The 19,235-nt window shown below is 38.1% G+C and overlaps 5 protein-coding genes and 2 pseudogenes across 10 annotated transcripts; 4 read left to right on the forward strand and 3 right to left on the reverse strand.

Moving 5' to 3' along the window:
• Positions 1–77: 77 nt before the first annotated feature.
• LOC104734847 (uncharacterized) lies at positions 78–1,991 on the forward strand. Of its 3 annotated transcripts, none has more exons than XR_015577833.1 (5): positions 78–267; positions 618–712; positions 826–1,034; positions 1,121–1,296; positions 1,379–1,991. XR_015577833.1 is itself a non-coding variant. In XM_087481024.1 (5 exons), exons 1-5 carry the CDS (start codon positions 223–225, stop codon positions 1,396–1,398), a joined length of 540 nt encoding a protein of 179 aa, XP_087337150.1. In that variant the 5' UTR covers positions 78–222; the 3' UTR covers positions 1,399–1,991. The 3 variants fall into 3 exon arrangements, 2 of the variants coding, with proteins under 2 accessions (XP_087337150.1, XP_010452808.1); XM_087481024.1 differs by having other exon boundaries at positions 1,126–1,296; XM_010454506.3 differs by having other exon boundaries at positions 1,126–1,991.
• LOC104737889 (porphobilinogen deaminase, chloroplastic) lies at positions 1,911–4,392 on the reverse strand. Its single transcript, XM_087481023.1, has 5 exons — positions 3,764–4,392; positions 2,980–3,385; positions 2,672–2,878; positions 2,372–2,549; positions 1,911–2,278 (listed from the first exon to the last, which is right to left on the reverse strand). Exons 1-5 carry the CDS (start codon positions 4,012–4,014, stop codon positions 2,166–2,168), a joined length of 1,155 nt encoding a protein of 384 aa, XP_087337149.1. The 5' UTR covers positions 4,015–4,392; the 3' UTR covers positions 1,911–2,165.
• Positions 4,318–5,536, forward strand: LOC104734848 (thioredoxin-like protein YLS8). Its single transcript, XM_010454509.2, has 2 exons — positions 4,318–4,587; positions 5,009–5,536. The coding sequence occupies exons 1-2, from the start codon at positions 4,468–4,470 to the stop codon at positions 5,315–5,317; spliced, it is 429 nt and encodes a 142-aa protein (XP_010452811.1). The 5' UTR covers positions 4,318–4,467; the 3' UTR covers positions 5,318–5,536.
• Positions 5,537–6,362: 826 nt separating this feature from the next.
• Positions 6,363–8,627, forward strand: LOC104734849 (succinate--CoA ligase [ADP-forming] subunit alpha-1, mitochondrial). Its single transcript, XM_010454511.3, has 7 exons — positions 6,363–6,825; positions 6,971–7,180; positions 7,287–7,457; positions 7,639–7,762; positions 7,941–8,002; positions 8,104–8,185; positions 8,277–8,627. Exons 1-7 carry the CDS (start codon positions 6,574–6,576, stop codon positions 8,417–8,419), a joined length of 1,044 nt encoding a protein of 347 aa, XP_010452813.1. The 5' UTR covers positions 6,363–6,573; the 3' UTR covers positions 8,420–8,627.
• A 57-nt stretch (positions 8,628–8,684) lies between these two features.
• LOC104734850 (pentatricopeptide repeat-containing protein At5g08305 pseudogene) lies at positions 8,685–10,620 on the reverse strand (annotated as a pseudogene). The gene has a single exon (XR_015577834.1). The product of XR_015577834.1 is annotated as a pentatricopeptide repeat-containing protein At5g08305 pseudogene (transcript).
• Positions 10,621–12,615: 1,995 nt separating this feature from the next.
• On the forward strand, positions 12,616–13,380 carry LOC147929163 (uncharacterized). The gene has a single exon (XM_087482375.1). The coding sequence runs from the start codon at positions 12,616–12,618 to the stop codon at positions 13,378–13,380; it is 765 nt and encodes a 254-aa protein (XP_087338501.1).
• A 1,559-nt stretch (positions 13,381–14,939) lies between these two features.
• On the reverse strand, positions 14,940–18,483 carry LOC104734851 (putative pentatricopeptide repeat-containing protein At5g08310, mitochondrial pseudogene; annotated as a pseudogene). 2 transcript variants are annotated; one of them, XR_015577836.1, is made up of 3 exons: positions 15,523–18,349; positions 15,083–15,371; positions 14,940–14,996 (listed from the first exon to the last, which is right to left on the reverse strand). The product of XR_015577836.1 is annotated as a putative pentatricopeptide repeat-containing protein At5g08310, mitochondrial pseudogene, transcript variant X2 (transcript). The 2 variants fall into 2 exon arrangements; XR_015577835.1 differs by having other exon boundaries at positions 14,940–15,371; positions 15,523–18,483.
• Between the last annotated feature and the right edge of the window lie 752 nt (positions 18,484–19,235).

Below are 19,235 nucleotides of genomic sequence, written 5' to 3' on the forward strand. Positions count from 1 at the left end.
TTGTGACTCATATTATATTGTTTTCACTGAATAATTAAAATTTGAACGTATAAAAATAATAATAAAACAAAATATAGGAGAAACGAATGGGCCCTTGACATTGAGGCCCATTGACATGAAATGGATCACTGTTGAGTCGAGGCAGCGAGTCGAGTCGAATCACTGTTGTAATCTTCCAAAGAAAACTGAAGCACCTGCGACTCCTCTGCTTCTCGGATTCAAATGGCGTTTGCGAAAATTGCGTTCCTTTTCAACAAATTTCAGCAGGTGAAAAGGATACTCTCTTCTATTTTTTTTTTTTTCTTTGGTATGGGTTTTTATATGTTGGGTATGAAGAAAGGTCGAGTCTTGTGTAGGATTAAGTCTTTCACTAAAAAAAAAATGCTTACTTTGAATTAACAACTATGTATACTCTGTTTGTAGCTTTTTAGCTCATGTGAGTACTAAGTACTATGAAGCTCGTTAAATCTCATCGCTTCGCTCATGAACAATTTTATGTTAATCTGAGAGGTTTTGATGTAATAGTGTGACTGAAAATCTCAATCTGCTCCAAATTTTACCCTCTTTTTGATCAGAAAAGTGCTGAGATCTGGTTTCTTTCTTTGTGAGGTTTCCAGGGTGTTGGTGTTTTAGCAAAGAGTCCCACGTTTGCTAAGAACCCAAACCAACTACAATTTGAAGCCGACATTAACAAACTGTTTATGTTTACAAGGTTGGTAATGATGATGAGTTTCTGTTTATCGACTATTAAGCTCAGTGTTAGTACCGGCCATTGTTATAAAGTTCTTTCGGTTATATTGCTCACGAATATTCTCTGTGATATAGCTATAACCGTTTGGGACGAGATGCTGAGGAGGCTGATGCAGAAGAGATCATCGAGATTGCCAGTAAAGCCACATTATCTGAGCGACATAAGCAAGTTCATGAGAACATTCACTACCAAGTCGAAAACTTCTGTTCTTCAATGGACGAGATTCTACTTACCCATATAGATAAGGCAAAGGAACTACATGATTCAACTGCAGAAAAGCCTAGTGAGTCATGATGATATGTGTAGTCAACTAATAAAACTCTCTAGTTCCTTAACATTTTTAATCATTTCCCTCTAATTCTTCTTCAGCACAGTTGTTCCTGAGACTAAACCTTTGAAACTCGCTGAAGTCTCCCATCGATTAAAGGATCGAATTGGGTACACCCTTGACATCAGACCATCGTTAATAACTCATAAAGAAGCGGGTCAGGGTTGTTTCATTGAAGGTGAAGCAGATGTGGGAGCTGTCTTGGCCTTTTACCCTGGTGTGATTTACTCTCCTGCATTCTACAGATACATTCCTGGGTATCCAAATGTCGATGCACAGAACTCATATCTGATTACTAGGTATGACGGGACGGTGGTAAATGCTCAACCTTGGGGTCGTGGAGGAGAATCACGGGAAGTTTGGAACAGCTCCTGTACAACGCCTGAGATCATAACAGACGCTAAAACTGCAGAAAACGTTACAGACAAGGTATTGAAGATGCAGAGCGAGCCGCTTGAAGGTTCAGCGGTTCTCGAAATGCGAAACCCGTTGGCGTTTGGTCATTTCACCAACCACCCTGGTAAAGACATGGATGCTAATGTCATGATTTACCCGTACGACTTCCCTTTGTCAGAGACAGAGATGCGAGCTTACATTCCGAATGTAGCTTTCGGGAACAGAGGAGATGTAAAGATGAGGAGTTCTGGAAGCTTCTTGTCTAGGACAGAGAGTCATAGCAGTTTGGATGCTCCTGTACTGAAGACCCTTGTTCTAGTGGCTACAAGAGCGTTGTGCAATGAGGAACTGATGCTGAATTACAGGCTGAGCAATTCTGAGAGAAAACCAGATTGGTATACTCCGGTTGATGAAGATGAAGAAGATCTTAGTAGATTGGGCTAATGTATCCTGTTTTCATTTTGTTTCTCTGATTTCTTGGGAACTGGTCTCAATAAAAAGGATACAATTGCAAGAGGGCGTTAATCTAGATACAATAAAACAATCAATAAACAAAAGGTTATGTCTCTCTCAAAATCAAAAAAGTTACAACAAATCGCGGAGGAAGAAACAGGACTTGAAGATGTTGAATTACTCCTAAACCCTAGACTTTGTCCGCGTCACATCTCTTCCTCCTCTTCTTTGAATGGCTCAGTTGCCGAAGAAGCCAGGACCAGCACGAGAAAGCAATTCTTGGCCCGCGTCTTTTCCCATCTTCACCATGTCTTCATACACATATGGACCTTTTCTTGAGGTCTCAAGAACTGACACAAAGATGGAAAATATGAGAAACGAATGAGGTTTTTTTCATTGGGTGGTTTATCCTCTCATGTGTTAATGTAGCATTGTTTTCGTACCTTTAGTACCGTCAGGGGAAGCAACCAATCCTCTGAAAAAACAGTTGCCTTCTTCGTCTTTCGCAGCGTATCCAGCAATTGGAGTACGGCACGAGCCATCTAACGTTTCGAGAAACGCTCTCTCGCATGAAACTGCTAGTCTTGTTTCCTCGTGGTTCAATGAGGCTAAGTAAGTTGCCTACAGATGTAAAACACCAGTCGTATCATATATTCATTCGCAATATATCATAGCTTCAAATCCAAAGGTCTCAAAAAGTGAAACATATCACATAAGAGTAAATTCAAGAGAGCTTGACATACCATTTTATCATCATCGGTTCTACAGGCAATTCCAATAGCTCCTTGAGCAACAGCTGGAAGCATTTCATCAAGAGATAAGATAGATGCGACATTCTCTGTCATACTCAATCTCTTAAGGCCAGCTAGAGCTAATAGAGTTGCCTGGACCTTTCCTCCTTGAAGCTTCGATAGTCTTGTCTGCACATTACCCCTAAAGTTTTCCTCAACCTGCATAGGCAATAATCACATGAATCAACAATTGAAAGGAAGATAAAACTGATCCATAAGAAATGGCACTCTCTATGTCGTGAAAAGATGTGAAAACTTACATGTAAAGCAGGATACTTGTGGAGAATCTGCGATTTTCTCCTGAGAGAAGCTGTGCCCACAACGCTTCCAGCTGGAAGCTCAGCTAAAGAGGCCGCAGTCAGACAAATAAACGCATCCCTAACATCCTCACGCACAAGGTTACAAGGTAAAATCGTCTTTTCCGGTAAGTAAGTTGGGACATCTTTCATTGAGTGAACAGCTATGTCAATATGACCGTTAATTAAAGCCTCGTCTATTTCTTTGGTGAAAAGTCCTTTCCCACCAATATCAGCAAGCGGTTGAGATAGAATCTTGTCACCGGTGGTTTTAATGATCTCAATGTGAATAGCTCCTTCTTCAACGAGTTCTGGATGTTTCGACTTGAGCTTTTCTCGTGTCTCGTATGCTTGAGCAAGTGCTAGAGGACTGTCCTACACAGTGAGAGAGTATATAAGCAGAACAACCGAGAAAGATAAGAGGCATCAGAATTTCAAACTCATTCACCATTAATACATCAATGAGCACACAAAAATCTGATCTTTTCAACCAATGCAGGAGATTGTCGAAGAAAGAACCAAAAGCACCATTTCTCGTCTCTAGCTTAACAAATTATACACTGTACTATCTACACATGGCTAGTTATTGACATTGTTTACAGTAACTCCCACAAAACCCAAGAAAACGGATCGATACTTGGAATCGGAAATAAGAATACGAAGGCCAACCCAATAGCATTCAGGAGCTCATAGACTCAAAAGAGTTAATGGAATCTACAGAGATCAGTAATGAAGGAGAGAAGTTTACCTTCCCCTAGTGCCAATTCTGATGATAGCAGTACGGGTCTTCTGTTCAACAGCGACACAAGCTTTGACGAACCCAGAAGAAGAAGAGCTCTGTTTCCGGCGACATTGAGTTAAAGCTGGAGAGCTGATTTGAGGAAGAGAGAATCCAATAGCGGAGACAGAACCAAGGGAGCAGGAGTTGACCCGAGAAGAAGGTTGACGCGTGAGAACAACCTTGTGAGCTTGGGAGAGAGATGAAGAAGCAATATCCATGGATTCAAGTGAAGCAAAGAGGTGAAAGTGAGAGATTTGGAATCGTTGGATAGATTTAGAGGGAAAACAAATGAAAGAGAGATCAGAAATATTTAGCTTCAAAATGAGAGAGTTTGATGTGAAAATCTTAGCTCTCACCTCCAGAGAGGATATTGGATAGGATAATTAGATTTTAGAGGTTTAATCATCTACGTGTGACTTATACCAGATAATGGTGTTCCACTATCTTTATCACCGTCCGTTTTTACAATCTCGTGTATTGTTATCTTTATTGGGCCGACGAGTAAGTATTATCATGGGCTTATTGCCCAAGTCGCTCAGTGCGGTTCACGCGTGGATTCGACGCGCCGTCACCGTCAACAAAATTGGGAATCGAATATAAAAATTAGGGCAAGAGAGATAAAGATCGAATTGAAAAAACAGATCGGAATCGTCTAGAGAGAGAGCTAGAGGATGTCGTATCTTCTACCGCATCTGCACTCCGGTTGGGCCGTGGATCAGGCGATTCTGGCCGAGGAAGAGCGTCTCGTCGTCATTCGTTTCGGTCACGACTGGGATGAGACTTGTATGCAGGTCTGTGAAACGTTTCTTCCTCTTTACTTCTTTATCTAAGCAGATTGTATGTTTTGATTCGATTTGAAGTTCCTAGTTTTCGATTTGGATCCTTCCGTACTGGAAAATTGCGATATTTTGTGGTGATTGTTTGAAAATTTTAGCCATTCTTGTGTTCTTTAGCTCGATACTGATGGAAAATTAAGGTTTCACTAGTAATCTTAACCTTTAGAGTTGTTTCGCTAATAGAAAATTTGTTCGCACTAGTATTTTCAGTGGGTCGTCTCTGCTTCGTTTTTGTTTTTGTGCTGATTCGTTGATTTTGATTGTTTGCAACTTCAAAGCCATTCGTGTGTTTCTTTATCTTGAAACTTATAACTATATAAGTCATTCTCTTAGGGGTCTCTGGTTTTGATTCTGTGATTTTTTGGTTTTTTTGTAGATGGATGAGGTGCTTGCTTCAGTTGCTGAGACGATAAAGAACTTTGCAGTCATTTACCTTGTGGACATCACTGAAGTTCCAGACTTCAACACAATGTACGAGCTGTATGATCCTTCAACAGTCATGTTCTTCTTCAGGAACAAACACATCATGATCGATCTTGGAACTGGTAACAACAACAAGATTAACTGGGCACTCAAGGACAAGCAAGAGTTCATCGATATCATCGAAACCGTCTACCGTGGTGCAAGGAAAGGTCGTGGGTTGGTGATTGCTCCAAAAGATTACTCCACCAAGTACCGCTACTAACCGGGCTTCCCAACACATTCTAGTTTGTTTAAAACCATTGAGTCCTCTATTGATTCTGGTCAGCTGAAATATCCCATGAACTGGTTTCATATATATGCTTTGATTCTGGTTTTTCGCTTGCTGTTTTGGTTGTTTGTTCTCCATTTTATGTATGTAACTACTTGCTTCGAACATAATTCAGTGAAATGAAACTTGGAAGCCGATCCTGGGTTTTATGTATAAGCTTGTTGATCTTCCCTGGAAAAATAAAAGGGTGACATAAGATCAATCAATCCCTATTTTTTCCTCTATTTTGTAGAAGAAAATATAGGCAAATTTGCTCTAACTCACTAGAGTTCATTGCAGATGGTCTAAGAGATTACAAAATTAGAATTAGCAAATTTTTAAAAAGTCTAGACAAACTGTAAATTGTACACCCTTATGATGGTTTTTTTTTTTTTTTTATAACATCTTCATTCTTCATTAATTTAAAACCGATAACACAAATGTATCAATGAGCGTACAAAGTGAAGTTCGGCATACCATACAACCAAAGTTAAGTATAACGAAATATACAAGAGTGAAAAAACACGTTGTTTTCTGTTGTAGATAAGCCTTACACGCTAACAGATTATTCAATCTTTTATTTTCCTTCATCGTCTTCGTCATTTGATCTTCTTGTTGGGCTATCTTTTCTCTTGTGTAGCACCAAAATTTTTTTATGAAACTCAAAGGGTTGCAATCCATCAATTACATCGCTAACCATACAATCAGTTCCATTTCTCGCATTAGGCGATGATGTTAATTTGGTTGTAAATATCACCCACGAGAACTTCATACTCTCGATTTCTTTGTTGATATTCTTCGATGCCAGTAAATGAATGGTTCTTGTCGTTGACTTCGAACTCCAAAACCGCCAAATCGTACATATGATGGATTTATTTGAAAATTAAAGATTAAAACTTTTAATATTTCGGGATTATGATTTGAATTTTTTAATTATTGAAATCAATTAGTAAAACTCGGAAAAGTCCATTATGTAGAAATAATGGGTTTGGGCTAAAGTGTAGCCTTTTTTATTAAGAAGAAGCCTCTTTTGTCGGCTTGTGATCGCAAGCACTCAGCTGATTCTTTGGAAAGAAGCTCCGCTGAATTTTCCTCTTTTGCTCCCATTTTTTTTTTTTTCCTCCTCGCCTTCACACAGTTTTTAGGGTTCGCAACTTGATTCGGATCGAGAACACCAAGAAGAAGAAGAAGAAGAAGAAGCCAAATCAATCATGTCAAGGCAAGTCGCAAGGCTTATCGGATCTCTCTCATCGAAAGCTCGCCGTTGTTCTACCGGCGGCTCGGAGGTTTTCCCGTCATGCCAGTCTCTCACTTCGTTGACCCAATCTCGCTCTTTCGCGTCGGATCCTCATCCTCCTGCGGCTGTCTTCGTTGACAAAAACACACGTGTCCTCTGTCAAGGCATCACCGGAAAGAACGGCACTTTCCACACTGAACAAGCCATTGAGTACGGCACCAAAATGGTAAAAATCATCATTCCCTTTTTATCTTCTCCGAATTAGGTGTTCCGGTTACAATTCCATTTAGATCTTGGAGATGAGATTGCTTAAAAGCAAAGTGGCTTTTGCTAATTTAGCTTGTGTGTGTGTGTTTTTAATTTTGTAATAGGTTGCAGGAGTGACACCAAAGAAGGGTGGAACAGAACACTTAGGTCTCCCTGTTTTCAACTCTGTTGCTGAAGCTAAGGCTGAGACGAAAGCCAATGCCTCTGTGATTTATGTGCCTGCTCCTTTTGCTGCTGCTGCTATTATGGAGGGTATAGAGGCTGAGTTAGATCTTATTGTGTGTATTACCGAAGGAATCCCTCAACATGACATGGTTGGTCCATATTATCATCTATCATGCCTTCGTTTTGTTTGTTTGTAATGTAATTATTCCTTGTGCTTCTCTCCCTGACTTGGAACTTGTGTTGTTTCGGATTTAGGTACGTGTAAAGCATGCTCTTAACGGTCAATCAAAAACTAGGCTGATTGGTCCAAACTGCCCTGGGATTATCAAGCCTGGTGAATGCAAGATTGGAATTATGCCTGGATACATCCACAAGCCTGGCAAGATTGGAATTGTCTCGCGATCTGGAACCTTGACATATGAAGCTGTAAGGTCTTTTTATGTTTTATGATTTGTTCTCTGTCTCCGTTACGGAAGGTTGAACATAATTTTTTTTTTTCACCAATGGAACTTTTGAAAATGTATGTAAACGGCTTTTGTTTTGGTTCAGGACTTTGATACGAGGCCTTGTTTTTCTTAAATGTTTTTTTCGTTTTAACTCCATGCAGGTTTTCCAAACAACTGCTGTGGGTCTAGGCCAATCTACTTGTGTAGGAATTGGTGGGGATCCCTTTAACGGGACAAACTTTGTTGACTGCCTGGAGAAATTCTTTGTTGATCCTCAAACTGAAGGTAATGTTTGTGATCTCGAGTTATCTTAATTCTTGTTCATGGTTTTCCAAAATAATCTTTTCCTCTAGATAGACTACATGCTTACCTAATCTCTTTAGGCTAGAAGATTCTTATTTTAGAAGGCTTCACTTCTATTAGTTCCTCTCTTGAAAAACTAAGAAATGGCTGGCGGTTTCAGGTATTGTTCTCATTGGAGAGATCGGAGGCACTGCAGAAGAAGATGCTGCAGCATTGATAAAGGTAAGAAAACCATTGCGAATCTCTTTCAACTTGGTTTCATCTCTCTCGTATCTTCATTTGTATAAGTAAAATTCAATTTTTGGTTTGGTGAATATTTACAGGCGAGTGGTACTGAGAAGCCTGTTGTTGCTTTTATTGCTGGACTTACTGCACCACCTGGTCGTCGAATGGGTCATGCTGGAGGTACTTCCATAAGCCATCTAACTCTGTAAATCGGATTTGCTACTTTTGGTCTGTTGCTCTCACTCACTCCTCTGGTTTTTGTTTGTTGCAGCCATTGTTTCCGGTGGTAAAGGTACGGCTCAGGACAAAATTAAGAGTTTGAATGATGCCGGAGTGAAGGTTGTTGAATCTCCAGCTAAGATTGGATCGGCGATGTATGAGCTCTTTCAAGAAAGAGGTCTTTTGAAGCAGTGAAGTGAATTTCATTAGCTCTCGCTTCTTTTTTTTTCTTTCCCATTTTCAAACCTACAAGAAAAAAGAAAAGAAAAAACCCTAATTCCACGCCATTGATGGCTGTACACTCTTTTGGGGTTTGTTTTGCTAAATTGATATGATTTTTTTTCCAATTGAAGAAGAGTGATAATCAAAAGATTTGATAATGAGAAGATATTCATATCTTAAATCGATACGTTGATTGCGTTACATTGTCTAATGATATCATCTATACAAGCAACAAAAGTAAAGCGAATGTTTCTTTATACATCTCTTACTGACACCCAAATAATCAGAAATAAGATTATTTGGACTCAGCTGAAGTAAACTCTGATTTTGGAATTTACAGTCTGCTTAAACTGGTAACTCTGCACAACAAGCCCATCAAAATTGTTCTACTCGAACCTTTGAAGTTTGAACCATTCATGTTTCTTAGCCTAGTTTAGTTTAACCTTTACCTAAGAAAATTAAATACGAAAATCTTAAAAACAAAAACAATGAGAGTCTTCAGTACAATCATAGTCAACATCGAGGAGACTCATCCGAGTTCCAATTAGCTGCAACACTGCATAGATCTTCTCGGAGCGAATGTTCGTTTTGTCATGAGCTACGAATCTATGTGGTGTTTCATTCAATTCAATTATACTGTGTCCTGCAATTTTCTTCACTCCTTTCTTCTCCATTGCTTCTCTCATAGACCGAGCTGCGCCAAACTGCTTGTTGATCGCATAAACGTTTGCTAGCCCGACATATCGCCCATCATTATGCGGTTGCAACTCAATAAGCTTCTTTCCAACTGTTTCCGCAAGCTCAAAGTTTCCATGGTTTATACACCCGTTAAGCAAAGCACCCAACATTGCACCTGTCGGTTTTACCGGCATTTCAGATATAAAATCATGTGCGTCTTTAACTAGACCAGCTCTAGAAAGCACATCAACCATACAAGCATAATGCTCGCTCTTTGGTTCAGCTCCGCTTTCCCTGAGACTAGCGAACAAGTACCACGCTTCTTTCACTAATCCACCATGGGAACAAGCAGCAAGCAAGCACAAGTATGTTATCTCGTCAGGGTTAATCTTCGACACTTGCATTTTGTGAAACAGTTGGAGTGACTCTCTAATGAACCCGTGACTCGCAAGCCCTCCAATCATAGCGTTCCACATCAATGCATCCCTTTCCTCAACGAATGCTCTACAAAACACTCCCCAAGCGTCTCCTATAGAGCCGCACTTAGCATACATATCAATAAGAGATGTCTGCAATATAACCGTTAAGGGCAAATGCTCGTCGAGTATATGCCGATGTACAGACTTTCCTCGATTTAACGCACCCAAGTGAGCACAAGCGCACAAAACACTAACCATAGTGACTTCATTAGCCTTTGATGAACCCGCTCTCATCAACTGATCAAAAATCTCCAATGCTTCGTTGTATTCACCGCTTTTGACATACCCATCGATCATAGAACTCCAAGACACAACATCTCTCTTAGTCATCTAATCAAACACCTGTCTTGCCGAAAAAACATCTCCACACTTGGCATACACATCTAAAATAGCGTTCCAAGTGACCAAGTTCTTCACAGGCATTTCATCGAACAGCTTGCGCGCAGAAGCTCTGTCTCGGAACGAACCATACATATGGAAAAGAGTATTACATATGAACAAATCCCACTGAAACCCAGTTTTAGCGACGGAGCAATGCAAAGACCCACCGAGTTTTCTGTTCGAAAGACGAGAACTTGACTTCAAGAGAAACGGATAAGTCATATGATCAGGTGAATACACGGACCTCAACATCTGGACATAGACGCCGATCGATTTCTCGGGGTTTCTGCTGTTGGAGAAGCCTCGTGTTACTAGATTCCAGCCGTAGTTCGGAGGATTAGATAGATTCGACAAGAATCTGTAAGCGTAATTGACGTCCCCTGAAGAAGACAGAGCAGAGAAAGACAGAGTTTGAGAAACAAAAGGCTCTTCCTCGGAGAGACCAAGTGTGATAAGTAGGGCGTGTGTTTTGTACAGCTCCGACATTGATTTGCATCCGTGACGCAGAATCGAGTTCGCAAAGAGAGACGATGATGATTTCAACATTCACCTTCACTTTACACTTCAACAATGGCGCTTTAGAAATTCCAACTTTTCAATTTTTCGTTTGAATCATCGAATCGGTTGTTTTTTTAAACAACTAACGGGATAAATAAATTGTAGATTTTAAGTCCTCAAGTTTTTAGTTTTTACGAAAAATGAACCCATGCCTTTACTTTGTTTCCTTTTAAATAACCCTGATATTTTAGTCGGAGTACAATGTACCATTTTTTGGTTTATTATGCAAAAAGATAAGATAACGGTTTCATATGAAATCCTCTCTTTTTTTTTTTTCTTTACCAATCCAATATGTATGGAGACTTACCTCCGGTGGAAGGTGGTGTCGAATCCATTCTTTTCTAGGGAAAATGGTCATTTCCCATTTGTACAATCTAAAAAGTGCGAATTTCTACCTATATAAAGAAGTAGTGTCAATTTAGACCTAAACTCATATATTTTTCAAATTTCATACCCAAACTTTTTAAATTGTGCCTATTTCAAAATCCATATCGGTGGGACGCTGAGTCAGACAAATGCCAACTTTTTAGATAGGATAACGAGACAAATGCCAACTTTTTTTCGGTAATTAACCGACGGAAACACTCAAATTATAAAAAATGTGAGGGTATTTGAGAAGTAACACTAAAATTAGGATCATCACTATTAGTAGTTAAGATCGGAAAATAATATTAGTAGTTAGGATAATCAATGTTAATAGTTTTAAATTTCTTAATTAATAGTAGTAGTTAGGTTCATCAATCAAAAATTCATTATCTTTCAATGTCTGTTTCTCATTATCCACACTCCTGAAACAATACTTTCTCAAAAAAATCCCATAAAAATAACAAGTTGAAAAGTTACTTAGTGGAAGCAAACATAAATCCAAAACCTAAGCAGAAATTAAGCAAACATAAACCCAAAACCTAAGCAGAAATTAAGCAAACGTAGAGTATTCTTAAGATGAAGTCTTAAACCACCTGCATCACAACAAATCTTACTATCAACCATTGAGTATCTATAATAGTATTTTTGCAGCAGTTTTTGCTCAAAAATATTTTTTGGAAAGTTTTTACATTTAATGTCATTTAATGCTTATATTCATATTCAAACAATGTTAGTTAATTCTCTCTACTATCCTTATAACCAAACAGAATTAAAATATTTTAAATATGTATATATTTAATATTCTATAATTAATATAGATATTTAGAATATTTATTATATATTAACAAATTATTCTCCTATCATCTTTATTTATTTTAAAATTTAAATATAGTGAATCGTCATATAATGCATAAATTAATAAAAATGTATATTTTTTCTGCATATTTGAATTTTCAAAGTGAACATATATTAATCAATTAATATAAAAAGTGTGTTCATCATACATATATATTAAATTTACCGTATATAGTTAATTATAGAATTTTAAGAAGTTTATAATTTATAATTGATATATCTAAACTTAATAAAAAGTTTAAAATTATGAATATTTAAACATATTAAAATTTTAAAATAACACAAACAAATTATATGATATGACGGGTCATATGACATTAATATGATACTTCAATACGGGTTAAATCATTGTTTTACTATTTTAACAACACAAATATAAAATATCTCGAATCAAATTAATTTAATTAAAATTGTATTAAACAAAAATTGTTGTGCGACGAATTATATACTAAATCACTAAAATTAACAAAAGATTACATTAGCAATATTAATATTAAAATACTACATTAACAAAAAAAATCAAAAAAATACTTGTCCCGCGGTGTACTGCGGCATAATCTAGTTCTTAACATAAAGTTTTAAGTCACCCGTATCACAGCAAATTTTACTATCAACCCCATCCCTCGAGCTACGTAGACATACCCACTTTTACCCCACCCAACACCACTAGTGTCCTGCAATTCAAAGGAGAAGTCATCATATCGTGTACATAGCATAGTTTTATATCTTCTTAATTAATATTCGTAGTTACTAGTTAGGATCATCAAAAAAATCATAATCTTTCAATGTCGTTTCTAAAAATAAAAATAATATTAGGGGTTAAAGATCAAAAAGTTTACACATGCTCTCAACATGCATATGTTCATGAATCTGATTGCACTAATGATTAGTGTCATCATTAAATCAAGTAGACATTTCAGGAGAAGAGGGAACTGGAGATTACCACCTACAAGGTCGGAGGCCCAAATTAGTTATCAAGCTGAATTATCGGCTCTACAACTAACGGAGGAAGAAGACTCTCATACCTGGTGGATTAATGATCGAGTGAAGGACAGTCACTCAACCGGTAGGATCTGTTCAGCGCTAGGTGAAGAGTTGCCTTCGGTGCCGTGGCATAAGATTGTTTGGACTTCCGGAGGAATCCCCAAACACAATTTTTTAACTTGGTTGGTTGTATTGAACAGGTGCCCAACTCGTGACCGACTTTTGCAATGGGGATTGCAGGTTGACTCCCGCTGTTTACTCTGCGCGATTGGATCTGAAAGTCGTGATCATCTTTACTTCAACTGCCCGTACAGCTGGTCGCTATGGAGCAAGATCTCTCGCCGCTGCAACTATAACTCTGCACCTTCCTGGACTGGAACAATGAACGGCCTCATCAACTACAAAGGCTCCCGTGAAGCAAGGAAACTCCTACTAATCGCCTGGCAGACACTGATATACTTCCTTTGGACTGAACGGAATCACAGGTTGCATCGGAACTGTTTTAAGCCAGCTGATCATCTCCTCCATCAGGTTGATCAGCTTGTGCGAAACAGAGCCCTTAGCTTCCGTGATTCCAACCCAACTCTCACCTCCACTCTGCTTGGCCTCTGGTTCGCTGGATCGCACAACTGAAAGGAATGTTACAAAACCCTAATCTCTCGACCTTTTGCGATCTCACCGAAGAGTCATCTCTCACCATTCAATGGAAGAAGACAAAGGTGGTTTGAAACGGTTTAATTGCCACCCGTTTTCTTTTGGTTCAATCGTAACTATCATGGTTCACTTCTGGTTCATTTCTGGTTCCTTCTCAATGGGTATTTTGTAATCGATTATATCTAACTGGGCTTCCAGTATTGGGCTCTCTAGCCCTATAAACATTTTATGTCTTTGTTTTTCAATTTGAGTGCCCTTTAAAAAAAAAAAAAAAAAAAGTAGACATTTCAGTTTAACATATGTGCAACAGTGGTTCACCGAAGTCAACTTCACAAAAAAAAACATAAGCTACCAATAATAAGGTAAACAAAAAATCAAAATATTACCATTTGATCCTAAACTGACTCCTTTGATATCAAATGAATATGAGATAAATAACACCACAACCAAAATTATTATTAAATATGTGACTTGGAATTCCACAAACTGTTATCTGAGAATTCCTATGTTATTAGGCTCCATTTCCTTTTTCCTTATTCTTATTTTGGAGAAGCACCTGGCTTTGCAAGAGGGAGATGTTGCAGAGGTAGGAGATGAAGGGAACAAGTCTGACAAAGACTATGCGCCAAGGGAATATGAGGAAGACTAGGAAAAAACGAGGCATTCCATAACGAATAACTGATTACACTATGATCAAATTTTTAACTTCCCTTTTTATAAGGTAATAGTTTGTGGAATTTGAAGTCAGAACCTCATAATAGCATGCTACAAATAACATGTTAGCCAACAAACATTCTTTTTGGTAAGGTAAAATCTAGGAATAGCATGCTACAAACATGCATGAGTAATTTTATAAATGTTGTTTTACTGATTCAAAAGAGAGTACAATCTATAATTAAACTTACATCATATTCAAAAGAGGTACGATTGATGTAGTAATTTAGTATTCGAACTTCTTCTAGAACAATTTCCTGGTTTTCCAAGACCACTAACACAACAGTTGTGTTTAATAAAACTTTGTCCTCACCTAACAATTGTTTGTCAATGCAATGTATTACTTCCTTCTTTTTATAATTCAAACCAATATATAATTTAGTTTAATTGTAAAACCATTAAATCATTATCTTTATTTATAAAACCATAATTCTCTTTTCTAAACCAAAACCAACATATAATATTATTTAATTATATAATCTAAATTATGATTCTTCTATATAAACTCAGACACACATATCACCTCGTTTAATGTAAAATTTAAATCAAACCTAAAATTTTATCCTAGTCTACAATTTTTTTTAATGTGTTTTGTTTTCTGATTTTGGTTTTAATTTGTTTTTTAAATATGATATTCCATTCCACGTGTTCCCCATTCACACAGTTCAAAGAAGCTGCGGTGCGGTCCCCCCGGTGCTGATTCCTTTTTCCTTTTTGTACTCTCTTCCCTTATGAGTTATGAACTACTGGTTCAATAATTCAATCAATTTCAGGTCTGGTACAATCAGCGACTGGGTTGCTAAACCGGAAGATATATATTTGAGTTGAGGAAGTGACGGAGCCTTTCAGATTAGTTTAGCCCGAAATGTTGAGAGAGAGTTCTGATGAAAAATTACAAAGCAAAAGTTTATTGACAAACAACTAAATAAAAATCTAGCAAATACACACACAAATCAGCAAAGCTAACCTCTGGATTCCATAGACAAAAAGCTTTTACTGTTTCATCCAACTGGTTAATCCTTGTATACATCTCAGATTAATATCTTGAATTTCGTATTCAATCTGGACCCAAATGCAACTATCTGAGCTTGAACATTGCGCGCAGAGCTATCAGTAAGTCGTCGAGGACCCGTATTGAATGTCAGAAGTTTCTGCAACAGTTTTGTTTAAATCATTAGCTTTACCAGCCAATGAAGTGCTGATCCATATAGTACAGAACCTCTGCGCGTAGTCTCATCACAGATAACTTGTGACACCTGGTTGCCAGTAATTGTAACGTCAATATAAACCTTTCTATTAATGATCCAAATTCCAAACACATATAAAGTAATTCTTATCACCTTTTTTTCAATTGTAAGTGCATAAATGTTAAGAAGACAAAATAAAATCTTGGTCCAGAGCAAATACCTTGTAAGAAGGAGCTAGTGCTAGCTGGGTCCATGGCATCAGACCAAGAGTAGCAACAAGACGCTAGCTTCCTATTGGTTTCAAACCTGAGCTTATATGCCAAATCATCAGCTGAACAGCTCTGCAACCAATCTTGGTAAGTATCCGCTGTTTCAATTAGAAGCGTTTTGGCGTTTGACTCATTTTCTACTCAAAACAGCTATAACTGGAAATCTACCGTTTTTTATTAGACCTGTAAGATAACATGATGTCTTAGAGTCTTCCACAAACTTATTTGTAGCATCAACAGCAAGTAGATAGTTCCTATCTACTGAAACCGGAAATTTCCCTTCATTAACCATTTCTCTGAATATCCCGAACCCGGCACTGATGTTTTCTCTTGACAGAAAAGAGCTTACGAGCGACAAGTATACAGCTGAATCAGGCTTCATTCCCTTTTCTTCCATCTCACGAAAATAAACCAAGGCTTCACTAGACCTGCCACACTTGCAAAGACCCTGAATAAGTGCCATGAAAGCAATTCTATTTGGAAAGCAAGCTTTGCCCTTCATTTCATTCCAACGAGAGATTGCTTCACTAGGTCTTCCACTAGCGCATAACCCATGGATCAAGCTAGTATAAGTAACAACATCAGGGTCTTTCTCATCCTCACACATCCTTGCTATACAAGACATGCCCCGATCTATCTCACCCTCCTTGCACCATCCATCTATCATACTGTTATAAGTAGCAACAGAAGGTTTTAGTCCCTTCGATACCATTTCGTTAAACAGGTTATCAGCTTCCGTAGTTCGACATGCTTTACATAGAGCCTTTATCAATACATGATATGCAATCACATCAGGGCAATGACCTTTGGAACATCTGTATCGAAATAACTCTAAACCTCTATCTACTCCCTCATTTTTAATGACACCATCAATCGCCGCAGTATAGGCAACCATGTGACCAAGGAAACCTTCTCCAGCCACATCATCAAGGAATTTACAAGCATCCACAGCCATTCCATTCTCACAAAGTTTTTTAACAAGCAAAGTCGAATGCTTTATCCATGGCTCAAATCCATAAAAACGCATCTTTTTCAGCAGATCGAGTGCCCCTGCAACATCGCATTGCTCAGCCAAGCAACCATAAATACAATTAAGCGTGAATTGCCTTGGTTCAACTCTGGCATCCTTCATTTCTCCTAAGAGTTTCAAGCTCTCTTCCGACCTTCCTTCTTTACACATCCCCTCTATTATGTTGTTGTACATCATAAGACTTGGAGTAAGGCCATTCTGGACAAAATCACGTAACAAGGTCAATGCCATATCCAGCTTGTTAGCTTTGACTAAGCAGTCAATCACAATGCTAAGAGAATCTGAAGCTGGGAGGATTGCTTTATTATAATCCTTAAGAAGCTTGATAATCTCAGACACACCATCCGACTCATGATTTCCCATGAGGTTCTGGATAAAATTGTAAGCCTCGTGCACCAAATCATTCCTAATAAACCCCTCCAGAAAAGATTTGTAAAGAAGCATCACAGATTTTGTGTCAATGTCTCCAATGATCACTTTTGTAATCCGACTTAATTCACTTTCTTCGGAAAATGAACATATTAGCTTCCCAAGTATTCCTCTATCAGGTGGAATTCCTGACCTCTTAATCTCCAAATACAAACTAAGAGCCATCTCAAGATCTTTAACCTTGCAAAGTCCACCTATCAACACATCATACAATGCAATATCACCATTCATACCCATCCGACACATTTTCTCAAACAACTGAAGCGCTTTATCAATCCGAGACTCCTTTACAAACCCATGAATCAAAACACAACATGTCTTATTGTTCAACCTGATATGGCGTTCTTCTAACATCTCAATCAACTCAAACGCCTTATCCACATGACCCCACTTGCAAAATGACAGAACCAAGATCGTAGAAACATGTTCATCAAGCCAGCCTCGACTAAGAATCTCATTGAAAACACTCAACGCACTCTCAGACTTCCCAGTGTTACAGTAAACCTGCAAAACTGGTGTAAGAGTAAACTTATCGAAATGAAACCCGTAATCCCTCATCTCATTCAACCTCGCCTCAACCAACTCAACCGAGCTTGAATTGGACTTAGAAATCGCTTCTAACAAACAGTTATAACTATAAGCATTGGGAACACAAAGACCCATCTCTCTGACTCGATCAAAAACAGAACTTGCTTCTTCCACCAGCCCAGCATTACCCAAACACCTAATAAAATACCCTAACGCTCCAGGAGACATTAAACAACGAGAACTCAGAACATCTCCAACCAAATCTTTCAGTGAGGCATTTTGTCGAGCACGTGATAGGATAGAAGCCATGGCATTGTAAGCATACATATCGTTTCTATAACCATCCTGTTTAGAAACCCAATTGAAGAACTGATAAGCCAAACCCCACCTTTTGAATCCATTCAAGACGGTTTCGACTACCTTGGTGTTTAGCTCTGGAGCGAGTCTCAGTAACTCAGGGTCTTCAGGTGAAAAAGGTTGTCTTGTGAAGATGGCAATTATGTTTTGGGCAAGCTTGGATTGATTGGGATGGAGGAGGAATCTGGTGTTATCTGGCTTCGTGGTGAATGGTCTGTTAAGTTGTTGGCGTTGTTGTCTAGAGAATCGATGGCAAAGATGTGCGATTCTCGAGAAGGCCATGAGAAGAAGAAAGAACACACAAATCAGTCAGTCCCCCAAAAACCCTTTTCGTAATGTGATTTTTGATTTTTTTCCTAAACCCTTTTGTTTTTTTGTTTTTTTTGGCACCTGAAGACCGCGTTTAGATTATGCAATTTTCGAGAATCGCGTTTGAAACGTGAATTTTGCAGACGTGATTTTAAGTTGAATCAAGTCAATCTTCTCTTTCGTCGCCGACAAAAGTCAACCTTAATTATATAATGGAGGGTTTTTATTTTGTTAATCGGAAAATTCAAACCCTTGAGTTGATTCTGTTGTGGTTAGCGTGATCACTTTATTTGAAAATTAACAAATCACTTATAAAATGGGCTTTACTTAATTTCTGAAGGCCCAAAAGGTTTTTAAATCTGAACTATTATTATAAGCCCAACTAGTACTTGTATTTAGGAGCCACCGGTAGTTTATATGAACTTCAAAAATTGTCTTCTTCTCCGATTTGGCTGCACCGCCGGAGCTCGACGCTGAGCTTAACTAAGAGGTGTCGTTTGTTGCACAACCAGTGAAGAAGAAAAAATTAACCGGGTTTCATGCTCATGATTTTACAAGTGGAGTATCCTATCTGTGGGTCGGTATATTTTACTGTTGTGGCTTGCATTTGTGAGTGTAATTAAAGCTGGTTGCATCATTTACCTATATTGGGGTTTGTTCCTGTTTGTCCTCATGCTTTAAAAAGATTAGTATTCTCTAACACTGCTCTTCATTGCGGTTCTGCTCCCCAGTGTAGAGTAGTATTCAGAGTTCACATATATCTCACTCGAGTTAATGCTTGTCTGAGTTGAGGTAACTGTTATTCTTTACAAGATAAATCAAAACAAAGGTTTTTATTGCATGTTATATAGTTACAACCATATATATAGCTAAATCAAAGCATTTTTCACGGAACGTTGTCTATATATGCAAAACTTGTTAAATTGACATGTCAAGTGCAGCTTTTTTCTTTTATATCGTTTTGAGACGACTTCGTCAGCCAAATTTCATGGCTTGCTAATGCCCTGATGA

This window comes from Camelina sativa, chromosome 13 (genome assembly GCF_030686135.1).
Source record: "Camelina sativa cultivar CO46 ecotype springtype chromosome 13, ASM3068613v1".
In the NCBI taxonomy this organism is placed as follows: Eukaryota; Viridiplantae; Streptophyta; class Magnoliopsida; order Brassicales; family Brassicaceae; genus Camelina; species Camelina sativa.